This window comes from Euprymna scolopes, chromosome 10, assembly GCF_053919585.1.
Source record: "Euprymna scolopes isolate OS-2025 chromosome 10, ASM5391958v1, whole genome shotgun sequence".
Classification (NCBI taxonomy): Eukaryota; Metazoa; Mollusca; class Cephalopoda; order Sepiida; family Sepiolidae; genus Euprymna; species Euprymna scolopes.
Window position 1 is genome coordinate 70,154,413 of NC_136491.1, and position 25,941 is coordinate 70,180,353.

At 34.5% G+C, this 25,941-nt stretch overlaps 1 protein-coding gene across 7 annotated transcripts in view; it reads left to right on the forward strand.

Moving 5' to 3' along the window:
- Positions 1-25,941, forward strand: part of LOC145286085 (dynein intermediate chain 2, ciliary-like) — a 96,667-nt gene that overhangs the window by 48,470 nt on the left and 22,256 nt on the right. For all 7 annotated transcript variants that reach the window (XM_080134763.1, XM_080134758.1, XM_080134759.1 and 4 more), the window contains 9 exons: positions 184-285; positions 3,786-3,881; positions 5,906-5,990; positions 7,471-7,632; positions 10,056-10,303; positions 16,977-17,066; positions 17,712-17,799; positions 21,415-21,649; positions 25,541-25,640. In XM_080134763.1, the coding sequence (XP_079990889.1) occupies positions 184-285; positions 3,786-3,881; positions 5,906-5,990; positions 7,471-7,632; positions 10,056-10,303; positions 16,977-17,066; positions 17,712-17,799; positions 21,415-21,649; positions 25,541-25,640 (1,206 nt within the window). The remainder of the gene's footprint in view (positions 1-183; positions 286-3,785; positions 3,882-5,905; positions 5,991-7,470; positions 7,633-10,055; positions 10,304-16,976; positions 17,067-17,711; positions 17,800-21,414; positions 21,650-25,540; positions 25,641-25,941) is intronic.

A 25,941-nucleotide genomic window follows, 5' to 3' on the forward strand; every position in this document is an offset into this window, starting at 1 on the left:
TCAATGAAGATCTGGATGGCACTTTCCCTCTATACATAAGCACATCTATTCAAAACTATCTTGAAGGAAGTTTTAAATATACAGTGGCTTAAAAAGGTTTTGAGTTTTTACAAAGTTTTTGAATAACGGTTTTATATTTCATCTATTTATAAATTGGAGTTATTTTCAAATATTTTTGTTTAGGATTCAGGTACAATGACTGAGCCACCACCAAAAGTGACATTTTCATCGAATGCCAGTCAATGGGAAATATTTGATGCATATATTGAAGATACAGAGAAACAAGTAAGTTTTTTTTTTGTTTTTTTTTAATTCTGTGGATATTCTTCAAAAAACCATTATTGTTTAATAAATAGACCTGAAAATATTTGTATATTTCGATGAAATATTGTTGGATTTTGAATTTATATGAATGATTATTCAATAAGAATTACCACTATTTTTTTTTTTTATTTTTTATTTTTTTATTTTTGGAATCTTTTGAGATGAGGCTTCATAATTTGTGCAATTCATTCTTTTTGTGGACTTATTCTCATCTTCGCCTGAGGAAGACCAGAGGATGAGTTGGCCGAAATATGGTGAAGCAACAAAAAGAAAATGAATGCAAAAATGATCACTTTGTTCATTTTCTTTTTTTTTTGATAATTTGTATTATTTGGATTATTCAAACAACTGTTCAAAAGGACATGTGGTGTAACAGATATAACTGTTAAGTAATAATCGGTTCTAAGTAACAGGTTGAAGATTTAACCATGAGTGCAAGTGATATAAAGAAGACAATTTTTTTTTTTTTTAATTTTTTTTTTTAATTCAATTTTCACCCCAAACAAGGCACAGTGCCACTTTGAAGCAGGGGGCTACTATTAGGGACTTAATTAGCGGGGTCATTATGAAGGGAGATGAGTAGAAAGATGTTTGTTAACATTACACTTGAACTTCTGCATATCAGTGCAGTTGGGAAAGCAGAATCCCGGAAGGGAGTTCCAAAAACCCGTAGTTCTGGGGAAGAAACTATTGGAGTAAAAGGCTTTCTTGCACCTAGGGATCTCTACTGTAAAGGGATGAGACTTAGTAGCTTGTCGGGTTTGTCGGGGGGTAGTTACGTCGGGAGGTACAAGTGTTTGCAGTTCGTCAGAGCATTCACCATTAAAGTATTTGTAGAACAGGCAGAGGGATGCAACATCTCGTCGTTGGGACAGAGGCTGAAGCCTAGATGACAGTTCAGGACCTATCAGGTTGGCGACTCTCTTTTGAACCCTGTCCAGGAGCGAGAGACAAGCAGCAGATACACCAGCCCAGATGTGACAACAGTACTCCATACATGGGCGAATGGTGGCCTTATAGAGGTATAGGATACTGTCAGGCATAAGTAGTTTTCTAGCACAGTAGAGGGAGCCAACCTTCCTTGCAGCAGCCTTGGCAATGCTCTCAATGTATCTATTCCAGTTCATATTCCCTGTAAACATTAGGCCGAGGAGTTTAAAAGAAGTACTTTCAGGCAATGTGTTCTTGGCCATTGCTATTGGTGGTAGAGAAGGTTTCTTGTAGTTATTGAAGGAAACAAGCTTAGTCTTAGCAGCATTGAATGTGACCAACCATTTTTGTCCCCATTCCACTACAGATTGCAGGTCATCCTCTAGTGTTTCTGCCATTTCCTTGGATATGTGTTCATTTGTTTTCCCTTCATATCTGTTATAGAGAGTGGTGTCATCAGCAAATATACCCATCTCCGAAACAATTTTATCAGGGAAGTCATTTATGAATATCAGGAATAATAGAGGTCCAAGGATAGACCCCTGAGGTACTGTCATATTGTTTAGATGTACGACCGTCGAGGACAACTTTGATTTTTCTATTACTTAAGAAGGATTTAATTACATTATGAATTCTTCCAGTGATTCCATATGATCTAATTTTCCTTAGAAGACCATCGTGCCATACCCTGTCAAAAGCCTTAGATATATCAAGGGCCACCGCTCTACCCTCCCCTGTTTTGTCCAATGAACGGTATATATGTTCAGAAACTACAGTTAAGATATCTGCTGTTGAACGGGCTTGCCTGAATCCATATTGTTTGTCAGTCAGGAGTTTAGCAGCTGTTAGGTGCTGGACTAGGGCTTGATTAACTAAGGACTCAAATATTTTGGCGAAAAGCGGGAGGAGGCTAATAGGGCGATAATTTAGTGGGTCAGTTCTTTCACCAGAATTCTTGAAGACTGGTACCACAGAGGCGGTTTTCTAGCAGTCGGGAAAGCAAGATTCGTTAAGGCATTTATTGTAAAGTTTGGAGAGAACTGGAGCAACCTCGGCAGAGCATTTTTTTAATAGCACAGCCGGGATGAGATCTGGTCCACATGCTTTTGAGGTGTCTAGGTTTTTTATAATAGCATGTACCTGAGAAGGCGTGATTTTCAAATCGTCTAGTGTGGCGTCTGTTCGCAGAGGAAAATCTGGGAGTGAGTGGTGTACCGAGTTCAGTGTGGAGTTTGAGGCAAACTGACTGGCAAGCAGATTAGCCTTGTCAGTTGCCGTGCAAGCAACCTCATAATTGTTTGATAGTGGGGGAATAGTTGACTGTCCATTATTTACTATGCTATTGTAGATTTTCCAAAAATCCCGGGTTCCTAATTTCTGTGCTTCGATGTATTTTCTGGTGGTTTCAGAGTAATCTATCTTAGCTGTCTCTATCACTCTCTTACAATTATTTCTAGCTACTATAAACTTCTGTTTATTTGAGCTGGACTTATGTCGGTTGAATCTGCGGAACACATGCTGCCTTTGACAAATGGCAGCTGCACAAGCAGAAGTAAACCATTGGAGAGAGTGGGGCTTGCTATAGAATTTCCGTGCGGGAACATGTGCTTCAATTGCAGTTTTGAACTATTCAGTGGTCTCATTTGTACACTGTTCCGCTGGAAGAGTAAAGATATTTTGCCATGGGGCATCTCTGATGTGCTCCCTGATGGCTTCCCAATCAGCCTTTTTGTAATACCTCGTTGTTTTGAGTAGTGGGTCTTCAGTTTTAGGACGAGAATTTAGGCTAATTTCTACCATTATCACAGCGTGATCAGCATTCCCGAGTGGGCTGTGGGCATTTGTTGTACAGTCATCGGGAACCGTTGTCAGAAAGAGATCTAGAAGTGAGGCATGTTGATCTTGCTGGTCTGGGAAACGTATCGGAAATTTAACCAACTGAGATAGGGAATGGGATATAGAGAAGATATGTGTTGCGCTACCAGCTACGTCTGCTACAATTGCCAAATACTTAAAACTACTATCCGGCCATAGCTGACAAAACGTGAGCAAGCTACCACCATGGATTAAATAAAGGATTCCATTCGAAATTTCATACAATTTTCCAAGTTCGACAGGATGCACCTGAAGAAGGTCTGAGGTTATATCGGCCGAAACTTTATGAAAAATTAAGATCCAAGATAAGAACTGTAGTCCAAATAATGTAAATTAGTCTATATACGGAAGATAAAAAACAAAATTCCTTTTCTGGAGGTTGAAGGTTCAATCTTCAATGCAGATGATACTAAGAATACAATTGCCAAGACTTATGTCCGGTTATAATTAACGAAATAATGGCAAGCTATCCTCATGAATTAAATAAAGGATTCCATTTATAATTGCATACAAGTTCCCGAGTTTGACAAGATACAGCTGAAGAAGGTCAGGGGTTATATCGATCGAAACGTTGTGAGAATAACAGTCAAGATAACAATAAGTGTCTAAATAATTCAAATAATAAAAAAACTAATTATTTTTTGCCACTAATTCAGCTGGAAAAAAAAGAAAAGGAAAAGAAAGGCCATGCTGGAAAAAAAGAAGAGGAACATTTAAAGAAAAAGAAGAAACTGACAAATATTGAATCGCAAGTGAGTTGAAAATCTTTTTAAAAGTTTATTTTGTTTTATTTTTTTGTTTGTTTTTACCAACTGAAGAATTATAATGGCAGAAAAAATAACATAAAAGTATTAAAAATCTGGTTAATATTAACTTTAGAAGAATCCTAAAAAAAGTCTTTGACACAATTTCCAAAAAACATATTATCACATAAAATAATTATAGTCAATGTTTTTCTGAAAATGAAATATGTATAATATAATTTAATAAAAGAAAATTACAATTGATGTGTCAGTGACCATTTTGAATTTTCAACATTGCAGTTTTGTCGTGCTGACACTTATAATGACAGAAAATATAAAATTTCTTTTTCTTTTGGGTTTACTTTTGTCAGGCGTGTAACTCTCACTTCTCTTATTCTCTCCTTTAGTCCTCACATTCTACGAGCGATGTTGCTGACAAAGAGGGAAGAATTGCTGTTTTCTAGGTCAGAATCAAACATTGTTAGAAGTAGCATTTTTTTAGCTTCGTTTACATCAAGTGATTTCATGCCTTGTCTGGAGCGATTTCCATAAAAAAAAAAAAAACGCTTACTGGTGCATTATGGTCGAATTACCAATTTTGGAACACTGAAAATATTTTTAGAATGTTGACATATTTTGCACAAATTCCTCTGTTTTAAGATTGCTAATTTTATTTTTTCCCCAGAAGAAAAATTATTCTCGCATAATTTACTAATAAGTATTTAACATAGATTTACATATTTTATCAAAAATGCAAATGTTGAAAAAATGGGCAACCATACTGTTTTTATTTTTGTTTTGTGGAGGATTAAGTGTTGATATAGATTTGAGGCAAGGGTAGAGAGAAAGTAGTAATAACAAAGTTTTACATGCTCGGCCATTTAAAACCCAACAAACGACATGAAATAGTAAATTTTGTTTTCTTTTTTACTAACATGTAATTTCTTATGTAGTGATTGATGCGTTACATAGCGTAGGCATGTTCAAACTTGTGTGGTAATACACAATCAATTCGAACAACTTTGTACGTGTGTGCCTTTCTACGTTACCGCCTAAGCCTTCTTTCATGCCTAATACGAACAGTTCTAGTCAAGATGCCATCGTAACAAAACGTCACGTTTTCATCGCTTGCTTCTATTCATAACTGATGAGAGACAAGACTATAAACTGAGACTAAAGACCTGAACAATTCTATTCCTATAGTAATACATGCAGACTGAACCAACCTGTCTTATATTCTTGTGTTCCTGTATTGATGAAAGTGTTAAATAAAGTTAATATAAATTGTAGAAATGTTTGTTTTATATGGACTTAGTGACCCTTCTTCATCTCAAGCAATCCCAATCAGATGAATGCAGATGCAGTAACGCTACCTACTACAAAATGGCTATTTTCAACAAGCATCTAATGACTTCTTTACATACTTTTGAAATAAGCAAATACTGAATTGCAATAATTATAGCTGCTTAACTTCATAAATACTAAATTAACACACCAACTGGGGAGATCCCGCTCATAGCAATCTTTCTTGCCTTAACTAAGTACAAAACCGACTTCGGAATTTAGTGAGGGATGATCTCTGCCCTTCTCTGTAGCCTCTTTCACACAAAAGATATGTTGCTAGTTTCTCTTTGCTGTATTGTTATGTCAATGGTAGGTGCTCCATTGAGCTTCAATCTTTGATCCTCTCCCCCTCTCTGTAAAACATTGAAAGGAAGAACTCACCTGGACTCAGTTTTTCTTCTATACTACATGCCTGTCAGTTGGACCAACCTATCTTACATTCTTGTGTTTCTGTGTTGATGAAACTGTTAAATAAAGTTAATATAAATTGTAGAAAAGGTGTTTGTCTTTTTAATTGGAATTTTGGTAACCGTTTTTATTTCTTCATTTAAAATAAGGCCAATCAAATGAGTAAAGCTGCAGTAACGCTACTACAGAATGATTACCGCCAACAAACATGTAATCATTGCTAACTCTACAAATGTTTGTTTGTTTTTTTCATTGCTATTCAATTGCTTCTTTCTCTGCAGAGTGATGACATTTCAGTTATTGTCACTGCTGGAATGATAATGGAAAGAATGGTGAACCAAAACACATATGATGATATTGCACAAGGTTTGTACTCTACTAGACACATCTGCGATAAAACTTCTTCACTTTTATTGTGATAACAACAAAATAATTTTCATAGATAACTTTCAGAGCATAGTCCTTGATTTTTGATTGATAAATTTTAGAGGCTGAAACATAATGACTTTGAGTATAAAAAAAATTTGCTTTTTTAAACTCACACACACACGTACACGGAGGATGTGTTCTATTAATTTTTAAACAAATTCAAAATTTGATTGTGGTTGCTTATAGCCATTTTATTTTAATGTGTTTATCAAAGGCATACGTTCTACTCTCTTTCACATTGCTAATTATCTTCATCATGGTATTTGCTATATGTTTATTATTTTGTATAAATTTATTATTTTGCATAAATTTATTATTTTGTATAAATAACTGCAAACTTTTGATTGCAAATTTATAGGCTCATGAACAAGTGCCAAATTGCATTATGTTATTTATTCTATATAAATAAAACAGTAGATCTATGTATGTGTGTCTGCAAATATTTAACCGATAAATTCTTAAATTATGAGTCACATTACATTGAAATTAACAGAAAATAGTAATCATACAACAAGGATGGTTTATAACGACTAAAATCTTTGTTTGGATGGATGACTAATGTATACAGAAATATGTCAGCAAGCTGAAATGCAAAATGTTTGCTTTAATTTGCCAATATATTTCTATTACTTTTGCATATGCGCAACTTCATTCATAGCTTAAAGTGGTTAAATTTTAAATCTTTCTTATCTATCTGTCGATAGCTGAAACGGTAGGGAATGCAACTGGAGCGCTAAATGTTTTGGTTTTGATTCTTGCTGATGGCACCCAAGTTATTTTTTTTTTTAATTTTGAAACATATAGGTACAATATATTATAATATAATAACATATTAGGTACAATGTAATATTCAATAGAGAATTGGCTCTGTAATAATAAATGCAAAATCTAGATGAATTAAAATATATTTAAGCATATTTTATGACTAGACATGGCTGGGCACCCTCTGCTCGTCTTGTTATAAAGAAGAATCCTAACATAACTAAAATTATTTTATAATTCTACTAGCTACTCCGACCCAGCACTTCCCGGAAGTATTTGGTTATTAATGTAAATTTTCTTGAGATAAAATTTATTTTGTTTATTGTAAAACTCAATCATGTTCTGCAAAGCCAAAAGTAAAAACAACAAATTTCCTTTACAAAACAACCAAACCAAACATTGTGAATAAATATTTGAAGATATAAAGAACTTAAAGCATAAAAAAGTTTTATCAAAACGACCAGATCTGGCATTACATAACCTGAAAAGGATTGAAATGACGTAAAACAAAACAACCAAAGCAAATCTTTATCCATCACACCCACACAAGGTAAAATGTATTCTTTATAAAAGATTAATGATTTATGCTTAGAGGAAACCATTATTTCCCTTTATGTGCTAAGACAAAAAAGAACTGAATTTTTGTTTATTACAGATTTCAAATATTGGGAAGATAAATCTGATGATTATCGAGATCAGGAAGGGACTTTATTGCCGCTTTGGAAGTTTTCCTTTGATAAAGTCAAACGTTTGTCTGTCACCTCTCTTTGTTGGAATCCAAAATACAAGGATTTATTTGCAGTCTCGTTTGGATCATGTAAGTAAAAACATCTCTTTTGGAAAACTGAAGATAAAACATTATCAAAAGAAGAAATGACAAAATCTATCAATACAATGTAATTATTATAAACTAACGAGTCTGCAAAGTTTTAATCACTTCTTCTTCTTCTTCTTCTTCTTCTTCTTCATTATTAATATCATCATTATTACTATTGGTTGAAATATTAACTGTTGTTCAGTTTTAATTGTAAAATCAATTAGTAATTTTTTTTAGTTTTATGCAAAATACTTAATTATTCATAAACGAAAGAAAAAAACACATAATTTTATATTTGGAGTAGCTGTTAATTAAAAGGTGTTTCTTTATTTTTGCTGATAACATTGTCGAAGGAAAGGCAGTATCAAAAGAAAAAATGATAAAGTCGATTCAGACAAAAAAAAATTATTTTTTATCAACAACTTAAGAGAACAAAAGATAAAGAATTTGTAGAATACGAAAGTTTGAAGAGTTGCATGAACGTTTTGATAAACGAGGAGGTTTTTGCTTGTAAAGAGAAATTGAATGCGTATATTTGTTTTGGCTGGTGTCGCATGCATTTATGCAAATGGTGTACGTCTGCTTTGTTAGTGAGAGAATGCATGTGTGTTCCTTTTTGCTGGTGCCATATACATGGTGCGTATACATATGTGTAAATAAAATAAGCACATGGAGATGTATATATTGATGTTTGGTTTATTCCAGTTATTAAAGAGGCTTGTTGAGGATATGACATTATCAAAAGAAAAAATTACAAATTAAATTCATACAAAAAAAAAAAGTTTTTTTTTTTTATTGACAACACAAGAGAACGAAAGTTATAGAGTTCATAAAATATGAAAGTTTGGAGAATCCCAAGAACGTTCTAGTGAAAGAGGAGTTGTTTTGCTTATAAAGAAAAAAAAAATGGGTATATATATTTGTTTCAGCTGGTGCTCCATGTGTTTACATGAGAGTAAATGAGATGGGTATGGTGATGTGTGTGTATATGTGTGTGCGGATTAGCATGCACGTTTTGTTAGTGAGAAAATGTATCTGTGTTCATTTTGGATAGTGTCATATGCTTGACATGTATATGAATAAGCATGCCTCTGTTTTGTTGATGAGATAGTGCATGCGTCTATGAATTTGTGTATATATGCGTTTGTTGGGTGGTGTATGTATACTTTGCTAGCTGTACATTAGTTTGTGAATGCCTTTCGTCACCTATGTATTAATATCAAGAGGCGCTTTGCCCAACTTTTGAGGATGTGTCATTTGCATCAGGTATGGAAGAAAATATGGGAACAAAATAAAAGAAAGTTGTGCATTTGAGATTGTATAGTTTTTGGCACTGAATATTACTTGTACTATTATTGATTGAAAGAAACTGCTGATTTGAGCTTTTGTCCAATTAAGAGTTGATATGCAAAAACAATATTATTGATTACCATTGCTACTTTGAAAGTGTCACTTATATGCAAAGGAAAATGTTAAGGGTTTTGTTAATATGTTTCAGAATTTTTAAGATGAGGATTGATAATTGGGCATTATTTGGATTATTCTCTAAACGTTTTAGCCGATGTAACTTCCAACCTTATTCGAATGCATGGTGCAACATTTATAGGTATTAAGTAAAAATCAGTTCTGAGTGAGAGGTGATGGTTCAATACTCACTACAGACGATATTTAGAATGAAAATTACTTAAGACTTCTTTCCAGTTATGGCTGGCGGAACAAGAAAAATCTAACTCCTATGGATTACATGAAGAGTTCCATGCAAAATTGCATATAGATTGCCGAGTTTGACAAAATGCATCTGAAAAAAAAAAAACAGAGGTTACATCATCCAAATCCTTGTGAGAATAACATCCAAGATGAAAAAAAACAGTTGTCCAAATAATACAAATGTTTTGTTAATTCTTTTGCAACAATAATATTGCTATAATTTATTTTTTATATTTAACGGTACTTGATATATTTATCATGAAATGGTGTACATTTAAACAATTGAAAGGGATTAATGAAAAACGTTATCACATTATCATTATTATTATTATTAGTAGTAGTAGTAGTAGTAGTAGTAGTAGTAGCAGCACAGCAGCAGCAGTAGTAGTAGTAGTAGTAGTAGCAATATGTTGATATATACTATCCTTGATACACTTGGTATCATAAGGGCTGAACTAGTCAATATTTTGGAGGCTCTAAGTGTTAATTATAGGAGTAGTAGTAATATAATGTTAACCCTTATGACATCCAACATACAAAACATCCTCATGCTAAATTTGTAGCAGATAAGTGTTTACCCCCACCACCACCACCGCTATCACCCAATAATACACTTGGAAGTGCTTCTTGACAATTTTAAACAACCGATAGACAAAATATGTTGAATTAAGTTTCTATCATCCCGGTTACATTTTTATCAACATGTATTCTTGCAGATGATTTTATCAACCAAGGACCTGGGATGATTGTGCTTTACTCCCTAAAGAATCCTTCCTACCCGAAATACCATTTCCCTACCGATTGTGGTGTCATGTGCCTGGACATCCACCCCATCCAATGCTATCTTATCTGTGCAGGTTTCTATGATGGAAGTGTGGCTGTTTACAATTTGAGCAACATTAAAGATCCACTAGTACAAAGATGTACAGCTAATAATGGAAAACATACAGATCCAGTATGGCAGGTAAGTTATCGTTGTTTCAAGACAAACAGAAAAAAAGAGAGAGAGGGATACAGTATATTGAGTAAGTTCTCATTATTTTTGTGGAAAAAAACAGAGAGATCTAGTACAGCAAGTACAGGGTGGAACGATAAATTTTTTGCCCTGAAGAAAACAACACTACAACGTTATTTAAAACTAGCGGTTCAGCCCGGCTTTGCTCGGGTGCTATGTACTGTTCACACTGTATGTGCATATGTATATTAAAAAGTCTGACTCATGTCCAGATAACCTACATAAAATTTCAAGTGTTTGGACCCAAAATTGACAGAGGAGTTTAGTAGAGACCGTAAAGGTAAAATCTTTTGAACTTTGACCCCGTGGCAGCCAAATTTTCGGCCAAAAACCGATTAAAAAGCTGACCCTATGTTTGAATATACTTTATGTAAAATTCCAAATGTTTAGACCAAAAATTGGCTGAGTAATTTGGTAGAGATCGCAGAGGTCAAATTTTTTTTAACTTTGACTCCAATTTTGACCCCTTAACATTTATTGTTTTGAGCTCAAATCAAGTTAAAAAATTTGATCCATATCCAAGTAACCTACATCTAAAATTTCAAGTGTTTAGACCCAAAATTGGTGGAGGAGTTTAGTAGAGTTTTCAACGGTCAAATCGTTGAACTTTGACCCCTTGACAGCCAAATTTCTGGCCGAAAACCGATTAGAAAGATTTTCCCAAATCTCAATACCCCTTATGTCAAATCTCGAGTCTGTAGACTGAAAATTGACAGAATAATTTGGTAGGGAAATGTACACACAGACAGACAGACAATTTCACTTTTATTGAAAAAAATCAATTCAGGTAACTTGATTATGTAGTAGAGCTGACATCTATTCAATATAGCTGCTTTCAGCCTCAATCACCACCTCAATACAGATCCGGAACTGGGAGCATGTCTTTTCCACAAGCGGCGGTGGGAGCTTGTTGAATACTCGGTAGATGGTGGCGATCAGACTGGCTTTGATATTGTGGGAGATTATGTTGGTGATGCTCTTGCTGTATGACCAAACAAAGTAGTCCAGCGGTTCAGGTTGGAGGAAGACGGAAGCCAGTGAGAAGCGTACAAAGTCATAACACTCCTTCTGAAAGTCAAGTCTGAGTCTCTTTGGACTTGTAGGGCGGCGCCAAGTCCTGCTGCCACACCCAGGGGCTGCCAGTAGCTACCTGATTGCATCAGGAGATCTCCACACTCTGCAGCACATCCAGGTACACTTTGGTGTTAACTTTCAAGCCGACTTCAAAGATGTGAGGTGGCATGATGTGGCCCTTATTTGAAACCACACCAAAGACCATAACTGTGGCCAGAAACTTTTTTTCATCACCCTGTACACTTCCCTGTTATTTGTAGCAATCCAGTGATGCATTTTGAGGATGCTGGCAATGGTCCTGTTGTCATAACTTGGTAGAGAGCATGAGTTGTACAGTGGTGCATCTCCAATCTCGCCCGTTGAACATTGTGTCACTTTCAGACATGATAGAAGGCTCCTATCGCTCTTGGGATCTGTACACAACTGGCCAACTAGTAGATGGTCGGCAACAAAAAAAGAAAGCTGGTTTTTATTAAACAGAAATGGAATCATGTCGTTTTTTTCTATGACCATAATTTTATCATCCCACTCTGTAGATGAGGCTCAAAGATATATTGAGCATTGATTTTTGTTTGTTAAGTGAGTTGAACTTTTGCATAGAGTTTACAAACTACGTATTTTAGGATTGTCTGATCTGCATGAAATCCTTGTTGTTGATAATTAATAGAAGACATATTCAGGATCAGTTTAAGTGAGACGAGATCAGTCCCTGGAAACAGTTAGCTGGATGTCAACGGGATCTGGAAACTGGTAGCTGGATGTCAGTGGGTTCTGGAACACGTCTAGAAATCAGCAAGCACTAGAAAGGGTAGCTGGACGTCAGTGGATTCTGGAACATCTGACAGTTTATGTAACCTGCCGGAATATGCAGACGGTTTCAACACAGTCCATAAATCGCAGAAGTCTCAGCATCTTTTCTTTTATGTACAGTCAGCATGAATATAGATCCCATAATATTATTGGAGTTCCTTTGTTTAAAATGAAACATGCATATCCAAGTACTTTGACTAATATAATCATAGAATATATATGACAAAACTCAACGTTGTGTGCCATGAATTTCTTCTTCCTTGTTTTCTCTTCTGGCCATGTCATCTCTCACAATGGCAACTGTTGAAGAGGCACACGTGGATTCAAAAGTCTAAAAATAAAATAAAACAACTCCAAAGAAACACAAACAACATTTTCTGTAAATATCAGTTGTACTCTAAATGTGTGTGTAACACCATCGTGAGAAACTACCCTCTAAATGTTAACATCCATATCTTAGTTTTTCTGATGAGGTCAAGTTCGTCAGTTGATGTCAGCTCATCTCAATCTTCCAAAGCTCTTTCAACTTGGCCCAAACCATGATTTGACTTTTACTGTGTCCGATTCACAACTGTCACTGACTGTATCTAATTGGCCACTGTCATTGACTGGACTGTTGTAAAAAGTTGCAAACACTAGACTCTGCAAACTTCTTCCAACTGTCATAAAATTCAATGACACTCCCAAAACTATCTCTAAAATATATTGACTTTCTTTGTCCCAATCATCACCACACCTTGCCCAATTCTACCTCAGCTCTCCTTTGTGTGCTTGGTGAACAACTTTCCATGCCTTTATTCTAAAGATAAACCTACTTTCTTTTCTTTTGTTATACTCCTTTCTTCTTTTCTTTACTTCTTAAGATTTGAAGGAAGATGACAACATTGATAGCATCATATATATATATATATATATATATATATATATATATATATATATATATATATATATTCACTGCCCACATCAACCAAATAGCGCAACAGTTAGAAGCTCTGACTGTCGTTTGGGCAGTTGGGTTTCGATCCTGGCTTGAGGTAGTTGTTTGTCTAGCCACACTGATGAGCTGTGAAACAGCGAAACAGTACTGTATGTGAATGACTATAATGCTCCCTATCTTGGGTTGAGCATATTGGGAAGTGATATACAAAATTATCATTAGCATATTAAGCGATGCTCTTTGCGTAAACAAATTGAGCTTAGATATTTGGACAATATCAAAACATTGTTAATTCACTGCCTGCATAGCAGCAGCCAAATAGCGCAACAGTTAGAAGCTCTGACTGTCGTTTGGGCGGTCGGGTTTCAATCCTAGCTTGAAGTAGTTGCTTGTCTAGCTGTACTGATGAGCTGTGAAACAGCGAAACAGTACTGTATTTGGATGACTATCTATATATATATATATTCAATCTATCTCCAAAATCGTATGAGGAGTTTGTGACATATTTTTCTTTTTATGGATGTCTAGCAAGAACAAAGACCCCCCCCTACCATATTGACGTAGCCCATTCTTCAGTAGTATCTCCTAATTTCTTAGAAAGAATGGGTTTATTGCCTGTACCATGAGGTTCCTTTATTTGTGCAGGAGTGCTGACTGATATATTGTTCGAATCCTTTTGAAGTGGCTGGATTTTATTCACTTTAAAAACAGATTGTATTTCTTACTTTTTACAAGACGGAATCAGAGATTGGAGCTCAGTCGAGGTTATGTCTGACTTCAGTTGGATTCACATTAAATGAAAACCATTAATTCTAGCTGTTTTGCCACAATGCCAAATACGTGTGCGGGCTGCAATCGATTAGTGTGAAAAAGTGACAACTGTTGTATTGAATCGTGTTTATGCCTAGCTGGTTCATGCATATTAAGATCTCCATCATTCTGCCATTGTGCAGACAATTTGATCCAATGCGCAAAACATAATATCCACTTAACTCCAAGGTGCCAGCTGTGTTGATGACTCCAAGTTAACCGCTGCAAAAGTACACATTCGTCATATCAACACATTCTCCTTCTGCACATCATTGAGCCAATTTTAATCAGTAAGTTCGTTCAATTCTGGTCCTATTTTACTAATGCAAACCGTATTTTTATTTGCTAAGTATCAATTTATTCAATGCAATAAGAGTTTATCAATGTAAAGTAAAAGGGAGGTAGGGCTTGCATAGTTCTAGAGTTGTCTCGAGATTTCACTTGATTATTCTTTCTTCTCTCTCAACCACCACCTGGTTTCATATGTCTTCTACTTCTGTCTTCTTTTGGGTTTTATGCATTTCGACATTTTCCCATAATTCCTTGCTTTCCCAATCCACTTGTCTATCTTTTTCTTTGCATGTGTGTATGAAACATTTGCTCATACAACAGTTTCCCCACTTTTTTATGCAATCCTTTGCATTATTGTTATGTTCTTTATATATTTTTATTATATATAGATCTTTTAAACTGCATCGTTGAATGGTAGACAAAACAGTGTTGCATCTCTCCACATTCGTTGGGTCAGTTTTGTAGCCCCATCTGGTTATAGTAAATTTTGATTGCCTCTTTCCCATTTTCAGGCAATTGAGTATTTTCCACTGGATCCAGGATGCTTATGTATCAAGAAGGAAGGGGGCTTCAGAAGAAGAGGTTCCCATGTCAGTAGGAAGGGGAAAGGCATTCTCTATCTATCTTACCCTTATATCAATAAAAAGATACTGTATTATAAGCCCATAACATGATAGGTACTCGACTGAACTGCAATCTCTGATTCCTTCTTGTAAAACATTCACAGCAACAACTCACTTTGTTACCACAATGAAAAAAATGTTTCTTTCTTCATCCATGTGCTTAGCATTTCCACAAATAGAGCTTCTTCACAAGAGCTTCACGTCTATAGAACACGTTACCATGAAACTGCTTCTTTGCATATTACAATATTTTCAAATCAAATGTCAACTAATTCTTACCAAAAATCATCCTGACAAGTAATCAAACAGTTCATTCTATTAATTATCCTCAATCCTCTCATGAGGCCCTTTATCTTTCAGCTAGTAACCATTCCATCTCATCAACACAATTTCTCGAATGGCTTTCAACCTTGATAAGTAGTGACCTATTAGGAAAAAAAAACTTTTTAAATGCAGCACTACCAATTCATAAACTTAGTAATGCTAACATTTTCATTATAAAATTTTAAAATACTACCCCAACATTTCATACAAGTAATAATGCAAACACTGTCATTATCACCGTAAATAAAACTATTCCCTCATCTCTTAAACTTACTATTGTAGCATTTCAACTCGCGATCATTACATCTCAGCTTTAACCTTGAGTAGCTTTTGGCCTTCATACGAGGGGCGTGCAATAAGTAATGCCCCTGGCCCACTTCCAGTAGTCTGATCTAGCTGAAATTTTGCATGTGCAATGATTTATATCTCTACGGGTTATGTGGCAAATTACAGCTCTGAACTAATTTTGGTTTCTGTTTTACAGGTGTTTTAACTGAGTCAGGTGTGAAATGGAGTCTGTTGAATGTCGATCAGTGATCCGGTTTTTGTATTTGAAAGGACACACACTACAGGAGACTTTTGATGAAATGAAAGAAACTTATGGTGATAATGCCCCATCATATGACCTTGTAAAACGCTGGCATCGTGAATTCAAACATGGCTGGAAGTCTGTGGAAACAGCTCCCAGACCTGGTTACCCCCCCCCCCCCTTCTGCCATTGGTGAGGCATCTGTCTGTCAAGTTGAGGCTGCCATTTTGAAAGATTGGCGCATTACTATTCGCCAAATAGCCCAAGATGTCAAGATTAGTACTGGGTCTGTGGAAACTATCATTCATGACCATTTGCATATGCATAAGGTGTCTGCCAGATGGATTCCCAGGTTGCTCACACCATTCCAGAAGCGAGAACGCGTTGAGTGCTCGAGGATGAATTTGAAGATGTGCCAAGAAGATGAGAAGTTTTTCAAAAGACTGATTACACAGGATGAAACCTGGGTCCATCACTATGATCCAGAGACCAAAGCCCAGTCAATGCAGTGGAAGCACTTGAACTCACCACCTCCAAAGAAGGCAAGGGTGCAGCCCTCCACTGGCAAGGTCATGCTCACGGTCTCCTGGGACCAGGACGGAGTAGTGATGACAGATTTCCTGGCAAAGGGTACCACAATTACAGGAGCCTATTATGCTTTACTGTTGAGGAAATTAAGGGAAGCTATCAAAATCAAGAGGCGGTGCAAGATCAGTAAAGGTACCCTCCTCCTGCAGGACAACGCTCCAGTCCACAACAACTCGCATGTTGCCAGATCAGAAGCACAGGCGTGTGGTTATGAAATCCTTCCCCATCCTCCCTACTCTCCTGACCTTGCACCCTCTGACTTTCACCTCTTCCCAGCCATGAAGTTGTTTTTGAAAGGAAAGCGTTTCCCAGATGATGCAGCTTTGATTTCTGAAGTCACGTCGTGGTTGGAGGACCAACCTGGAGTGTTCTACAAAAACGGTCTCCAGAGCTGCATCAAACGATGGGAGAAGTGCATAACTCTGGGTGGTTCCTATGTAGAGAAAGACTAATAACTGTGCCAAGTTTTGTTGCTCTACGGCTATGGGAAGTGGGTCAGGCGTATTACTTATTGCACGCCCCTCATAAGTGCTGACCCATTTGTACAAAAGCTTAATATCACTTTTTTTATCATTCTGTACGTTTGTTTGGCAAACTAAAAGAAAATGTGCATATTATTATTTTTTTTTTCTTCAGGTTCGTTGGCAGAAAGACAATCTGGAAGGAAATGCAAGGTTCTTCTCCATCTCTTCAGATGGTAGAATTGTGGAATGGCTCATTGTTAAAGTAAGAGAAAAACAAAATATATATTTAAAAGAAATTCTTGGTTTATATATAAAGTATTTGTGTTACTCAATACAAAGATTTGAATGATTACAAGCAACTCAGTTGGTCAATTTATAGAAGTTAATGAAAGAGAACTTTTAGGTTGCCCTCAATTACAGTAGATCAATTTAAATATGTGGTGCTCCTTTATATATTAAGCTTCATTTCAATTCTTTAAATTTTATCACATAATAAATATTGTGTAATCATGCTAAAAAAAAATTCAGCATCAGCAATTTATATATGTGTGTGTGTGTGTGTGTGTGTGTGTGTGTGTGTGTGTGCGTGTGTGTGTGTGTGCGTGTGTGTGTGTGCGTGTGTATATATATCTGTGTGTGTGTATATATATATGTGTGTGCATAGGTGATAAAAAGCAGCAGGTGAAAAGAAGAGAATTTCAAAAAGTAGCTATGAAATGGGTATGTGAAATTAGTTAGATGCAGAGAGAAGACTAAATGAAGACCTGGCCAGAAATATGAAGTCAATTTCTTAAAGCTTCCAACATATGTCAGTATAAAAAACAGAAGTTAAACAAATGATGATGATGAAGATGGTGATGATGATGACGATGATGATGAATTCTTATTATTGCTTTGTCTTCCTCAGAATGAATTCATCTACCAGGATGTAATTAAATTGGCTCTTCCTGATGCTCAGACAGAAGGACCAGATGGCACAAAGTTGTCAACTTATGGTGAGTGCATTTACAAAACTCATTTTTCTGCATTTAATTCAGATTGTTATTTCCTTTTCAGTCATTTGGATTTCATAGCAACAATAGATATTGTGTTTTGGAATTTTTATGATAAAAATCGATAATTTATATTACTTGGATTATTTGAACTACTGTTCTAATATTATTCTTATAGCATTTCGGCCGATGCAATCTCTGACCTTCTTAGTGTATATCTTGTTGAACTTGAGAATCTTTATGCTTCATTTTAGGACTCTACAAAATTTTGAACTGAACCATTTATTTAATCCACAGAGGTAGATTGTTCCTATTCTGTCAGCTATGTCTGGCTAGAAGCCTTCAATAATTCTTAATTATATTTCCAGTATTCACGTAGACCCACGGCACAATGAATAAAGTGCTAAGTATAATCAATTACAAAAAAAAAACAGTTTTCTGGATGTTGATTGTTCAATCTTAAGTACAAGCAAGTATGGACTTGGTAAATAAAATGAAGCCACACAAGAAACATTTCACATAGAGATTTATTGGCAACTAGTCATAGCAACAAGTTATTCTTGTCAAAATCTTTCAAACGCAAATTTTTGCCAGTTACAGGGTGACTCCTCAAAAGTGTCACTCATGGAATCGTTATTAAAATCTACAATCTTTGCAATCACACCATATTTGGTGTAAATGACTTGTCCACCAAAATAAAAATGAGGAATATAATTTGGGAATTGGTTTGGATCAGACTGTAACATAGCGCAGATGTGCAGATGTAAATGCATGAGAAGTGACGTCACCGGTGGGGTGGGAGGAAAGGACTATAAAAAATAAGAAAGACAAAGATCTCGTGGGAGACGAGATAACATTCGAAATCTTGTGAGAGACAAGATAACATTTGAAATCTCGTGAGAAATGTGGAGGACGTACTAGATCACGTGGGTGACATCATGGCTGTAACAACGAGGAAATAAATGTTGTTGTACAAAACAGAAAGTGAGTCAGAGTTATTCCCTATTCTATATATTGGTCTCTTTTGCAACTGAAACTGCACAGGAGATGTGTTGGTCTGTAGACAACGATACAATGCATTTTTTTTCAGATAAAAACATATCCAATAATCATATATTGTCTATTGTATTAAAGGGAAATAGAATGGATGGATGGTTAGAAACATTATTTCAATAGAGTTCTTTTAAAGATATATAAAACCTTAATCAAATTTCAGATAAATTTCAGTGTTGCTTTCAGGTATGGATTTCAACATCTAGACATAGAAATTTGAAAACAATATTCAGATTAGAAGGTATACAAAAAAGAGTGACAGAATCAATAAAAAATGGTAAAAGATTAGAATTTTAAGGAAAGATTGGAAAAATGTTCGGTATAATAATTTGAGTGTCCATGAATGGACCACTAGATTGAGGTTGAATCATACTGAAAACTTAAAATTTGTTACTTAATGGTACCATTACTAAACATTAAGTATTATAAGGAATCCTAGAAAAGGAGTGTCATCTTCCCCTAAATTTTGGTGTAGGAGACAATGAAAAGCGAGCATTTGTGACTATGGTCGATTATTTTACTTTTTAGAAAGGTGATTTATTCAAAACTTTTAAACTAATTAATAGCATTTCTAATTATGGTAGATACATATTTTTTTAATATTTCTCATCCAAGTTATTGTCAAAGCATATTTTAAAAAATTAGATCAATTAACCAATTAAATTTTTCTTAATAGTTTAATATATTTTTTGAAACAGATGAACAGAAAAGACTAAGAATTATGATAGTGTAGAGCATTTTAAAAAAAAAGAATTTGATGAATTCAGAAATAATTGTAAAAGTAAAAAATCATTTAAGCATTAGTAATCTTTACTACAAATAGAAGCAGCAGCAGCAGCAGCAGCAGCACAGCAGCCATTATTGATGTTTGAAATATTTGCTTTACTTGTAAGCTTGGTGCTGATTAGGGGAAACATTAATCTTCAATTCAGATTGAACCAATCAGAAACAATCTCTTTTGCAAACAAGGCAGTGAATCCTAAAATGCATCAAGATTATTAGCTCTTTTTAGCCATAAGAAAGAAACAATCATGCAATCAACACACGTTACTCAGTTTAACCATCAAGCTCCTATCAACAATGAGATGAAGGCTTCAATATCCTAGATGACGACCTGTAAATGTGGAATTACTTACACTCGATCTTACTTCCAATCAATAGCAATATATCCTCTGCCAGCCTTACAAACTAACTCTCATTCAAACTTACATGCACACAGACTTATTATTGTGAACTCTCAAAATCTTTTCTTTATTCAGACTCATTACTAACACCTCGTCTATTTTCATATGTTTAACAAAGATGACTAATAAAGTTGATATAAAATCTTAGAATGGGTCTTTGTATTAATTCTACAGGGGAATTTTAGTTGAAATATCTCACAGAATTATTATTACGATTATTATCCTATTAATAATGCAAATGTTCTGATTTGGCATGAAATCATCCACAGCCCACGTCTCTCAGAAGAGGCATTGCTAGTCTTTCTCTACTCCTTATTTGTATGGAAAGAGTTCTTTGTAACGATGCCCAGCCTATGGAACACATTGTCACAAGAATGCTTCTCTCTTGATTACAACTTGGTAATCTTCAAATCCAATGTTAACAAATTCTTGTCATGAAGGGCTCCATAAATAATCAAACACAGTTCATACTTTTGATCAATGTTAGTACTTCCATAATGTTCCTCATCTGTCGGTTGATAATCATTCTGTTTCATTCTGTTTCATTAACCTTTATGCTTGAATAGTTTTTGGCCTTGATAAGTAGTAACCCAATAATAAAGAAAAGTGTTCAATTGAGAAGATGATTATAATGGTAGTTGTTCAACAAATAGATAATAATAATAATAATAATAATAATAATAATAATAATAATAATTATCAAACAAATTAATGTTCATAATTAAAAGATTTTGCAACATAAATTCGCGTTTTTTAAAGTTTAAAGTTTAATGTTGCCAAAATATTTAATTACTATTTATTAATATGAAAGCTATGATGATGAGAATTATATAACAGTCATCAATAAGTTGAGTTGCATTATCACAAAATGCGAAGTCTAAGTTATCAATGACATTGTGAATAGTAATTGTATCGCAGTGCAGAATTATGTTTTAGTTTTAATTTTTAAATCCAAGTAAATCATCAATGTCTATGTTGAAAATAAATATATGCACACTTTGTAAATTAAACTAAATCTTTGAATGAGTATGTATCTATTGAATGTAAATGCTATTTCGAATTTTTCATTTGTAATAAACAGTGAATATCTGAAAGTTTCTATTACTGAAGAAGTTATTGGGCTGGATAGAATAAGTAAATGATGAAAGCAATTGGAATTTCATTCTTTTCTAAAATAAATTACACAGAGTGATAATTGATAAACATCACTAGCTAATCAGAATCAAACAGATTGCTATCTGACTTTGAAATTTCAGCAAAATAAATTTTAATGTTAGAATATCAATGTTTTTGGTATAAATATTTTTTTTTTTTTTTGCAAATTACATCTATATTTTCTATCTATTTTTGTAAAGTCCATTTGATTAATTTTTCTTTACAGGTTGTGGCAATACATTTGACTTTCATCCTCAGATTGACTATTTATACATTGTTGGCACAGAAGAGGGACACGTTCACGCCTGTTCAAAAGCCTATTCTACAGAAGTCCTCCATAGCTTGACTGCCCACAATATGGCAATTTACAAGATTGCTTGGAATAAATTTCATCCAAAGATATTTATTACTTGTAGTGCTGATTGGACAGTCAAAATCTGGGAGCATGGATCGAATACTAAGTAAGGCATTTTAATTTTAATCATGGATTAGAAATAATTAATTTTTTAAAGTGAAAATAGAGCATTCAATATCTATTATTGTTGTGGCCTTGAAGAGTTAATAATAAATAAGACAACAAGGGGGTATATTTACAAGAGTGAGTATTTACAGAAGTACAGAATGATGATGATGATGATGATGATCATCATCATCATCATCATCATCATCATCGTCCATCGCTTATGAAGATGACCATGATTATGTACCATATATTTTGGCGTAAGGCAACTGTCAGATAAGACAAGGTACAAAATTGGAGCAAATTTTAATAAATTTATCATATTGGTTGTATAAGACAACTACTAAATTATGAAACCATGTTTGTTTAGAGATTGCAACAGCACCACCCGGTATCTTATGATTTTTTGAACTTTAAGTATCATCTTGTATGCCAAAATATACAGTATTTTTCTTGTGTGTCCGGCGATGGCTTGTCAAGCTGATCTAAACTCTGAAGTATCTCACACGTAGGGAACCTATAAGATGATTTTGTAGCAAAGATGCTGACTGTTCTGTTTCTTATGTTTCCACAGTGCTTGCAGATTCAGGTTTGCATCATCCCAGGAACATTTGTTTTAAGCTAGGCTTTCCTACAAGTTGAAATACAAAAGAACAGAAAGATTGCCTGTTCTTCATGTTAGGCTCCTCTATGATTTGATGATGTTTATCCATCGCTTGTTCTGTGGGTTCAAAGATGGCTAGTTAGACCGATTCGAGCTCTGAAGTATTTCCTACATGTTGGACAATACTAAGAATACAATTATGAATTACTTTAGACTTCTACTTGGTTATGGCTGACAGAATGAGAATGATCTGCCTCTGTGAATTAAATAAAGTGTTCTATTCAAAATTCGATACAGATTGCAGAGTTCAACAAGATGCACCTGAAAAATTTCAGAGGTTACGTTGGTTAAAGTATAACACCCAACAGCAGTCCAAATAATCTAAATAATGTATTATATAAAGGTAGTTGTCTGTGTGTATGTGTCTAGCTAAAAGTAAAAACTACAAAACAAACAACCGCAAAGTTGATGTATTCTTGATCTGCGAATAATATCTAAAATTGTTTTTTTAATCAATTCCTAGGGGGTCAACCGGGCCAGATTTTATCGTTTTTGTCCATTTCCAATGTTATCTATTATATAAAGGAGATGTGAATGACTTTATTATTATTATTATTATTATTATTATTATTATTATTATTTTCAATAGAGAGGCTGGGTGGAGGTGAAAGAGGGGTGGGGGAGAAGAATGTGGAAAACAGCGAATGGAAAACAGAAAAATAGGGAAAGGATTGAGAGAGGTAGACATAAAGAGACGTTTTAATACCAAGACACACATTTAAATTCTTCTTAGTTTTTTTATGCCCCCCCCCACCGGTCAACGCCAGGTAACCCTGTTAGTACAAAATAGTTTGATCATTAATTAATTATTAATATTATTCCATGTTGTGTATGCATATTGCTTAACCTGAGTAACAGAAGTAGCTGTTCACAGCTGTTACTTATTCCCATCATTGTCTTTTTTTCTCTTTTGGGCTTTCTTTCGAAGATAGCTTATCGACTGAGTTGTCGAGACCAACTTGAATAATTGGCTCTTTGAATGACCCCATGGACTGAGTCTATTATTATCATATAAAAAGTACAGTCCAAACATTCAACTCCTCCATCAGTGAAGATATACAGAGCTGTCAACCTCCAGCATTGCTATATAGATCTACTTTAGAAAAACAAGGAAGAGCTCTAATTTACACAAGTATTTATTGATACACTGTTGCAGCCATTCAATACGATATAGCATAATAATACAGTCAAACCTGTTACTGAACATTTCGGAAGTGGAGCCATTCAGATTTTGAACAAAAAAATCTAAGCCAGAAATACCCCAATTTTCTAACAAAATTTTGATTCTTGAACCAGGCTGACAGCAATCAAAGGTAATTTTATGCTGTGTGTGTGTGTGTGTGTGTGTGTGTGTGTGTGTGTGTGTGTGTGTGTGTGTGTGTGTGTGCGTGTGTGTGTAAATGTCGGTAGGTGTCTTGTAGTAATATGGTAGGAGACACGCTGACATAACCATAAGATATATAGGCGAGTAAGTTATTTCAATATTCTCAGTTTATTTATTAATGATGTCTTTATTTCTTTCCTATCTATAATTCCAGCCTGTTTACCTATTTGATCCTTTTGCTTGTTTAATCCATTTGTGCATGTGTATGAGCATATATTGTGTATACAATTGTGTATACATATGCATAAGATGAAATTTAATACCTTTTAATATTCATTTCTTTCTTTACGATTTTCAACTGTTTCTCTCCCCCCCCCTCAATATAGTTGGATAAGAATTTGATAATATGAAACATGCATGCACGTATGTAGCAAAAAATGTTTGTATAAATAAAAAATTATACTAATCTCTTTTTTTCTCCCCCCCCCCTCTCTCTCTTTATCAAAAGAAAAGTTGAAGAGATACCAAGACAGGAGTGGTACTATTAAAACGAGCGACCTTTTGTGCTCTAGAATTTCTTTTTCTACATAGTCACCATAATTCTCAATGCACTTTTGCCAGCGATGGGATGATGCCTGTGCATAGGCGTCTGGAGCGTACTTTATTACTAGGGCTAGGACAACAGCATGTTCTTTTCATTGTTTTGACACTCGAGTGTGTATCCGTTGATATCTTATATGCTTCTATTGTGGTTCTCGATTGATTACCCATATCTAACTGTCGGATATATACTCGAGATTCAAAACAATGAAAAGAATATTCTGTTGTCATAGCCCTATTTGTCGTCACTCTGAAATCAACGAACACATCTTCTAACTGCACTGACATCAACGGCATCAACTTCGTAAACGTCTAAGAGGCGCTGGTGATTGTTTATTGGTTCAATTTATTCTGTATGGAAGAATTCAATGATTCATCTCCGCTTCTAACGCACGTCCATGACGGGGTTGTTTTCTTAGAGTCTCACATCATCAATATCTGCAACAAGTCGAGAATGCATAAATTCAGTCATCATAACAATGCAATTTACAATCCCTTCTGATTCATTTGGACGGAATAAAAAATAGGGGGCATTGCTTTTGGAACGGCCCTTATAAAAAGTGACACAGTTGAATATTTATTCTTGGAACATGGTTCAAATATTTGAAATCATAATTAATGTTTTCAACTTTATATATATATATATATATATATATATATATATATATATATATATATATATATATATATATATATATATATATACTGTGTGTATTCAAGCAGCATTCCTTTATTTAGACATTGCTAAATGCCACAAAATTCTTCTGTTTAAGCATACCCTTTTTAATTTTTTTCAGTCTTTCTGATAATCTCTGTTATTTCATAATCAAAAAAACTAATAAAGGTCCCAGATGTATCACAAATACTTTCGATTCTTTGATGAGTCATTTTCAGCTGACTTTAAAAGACGACGAATAAAAAGCTGGTAAAACAATTAAACAAAGGAAACTGAGACATTATATTATTAAATCTTTAAAGTCAACAATGAACCATGTTATTACCAACTAGGAGCTAACAATTTCTAATCCAGATGAATGACAGAAAATGGTATTCTGGAATAAATTCTACCTACATTAAACTTTTTAAACACATTTTTACTAGTTTTGTATGTGATGTTGTGAGTTTTGGGGGTTTAATATAAATGGCTTGTAGTATTTTTCAATTGTTAAAATTAGTTTAGAAATGTAATATTTTTGTTATTGTCTAAATTTAGACCAGTTGTGTATTGATGTTTTTTTTGTTTTTTGTTTTTTTTCAAATGCTCGTAAACTTACCATTATTTTTTGTTTTTGTTTGTTTTTCAGGGATTCTTTGTTCACTTTTGATGTGAACAGTTCTGTTGGTGATGTGGCTTGGGCTCCATATTCCTCAACAGTGTTTGCTGCTGTCACAACCGATGGCCGAGTAAGTATGATTTTATTAGCATTGTTCAAAGTATTTGGCACTGGAAATTCTTTTATTTTCTTATTAATTACTAGCCGTCCCGATCCATCATTGCCCGGGAAATCATTACTTTAATTTTTGTTTCGCTTTTATGTATCTTTAACATCATTAACCAAATTATTTATAAAAAAAATAATAATTTTTTTTCAAATTTATTGCAACTATAAGTTATATAAATACTTCTGTTGCTGTTTATAATAGGCCATCTTCAGTTTTATAGCCTTATTATCTTCGATTCATGATAGTAACAAAAAGAATGACA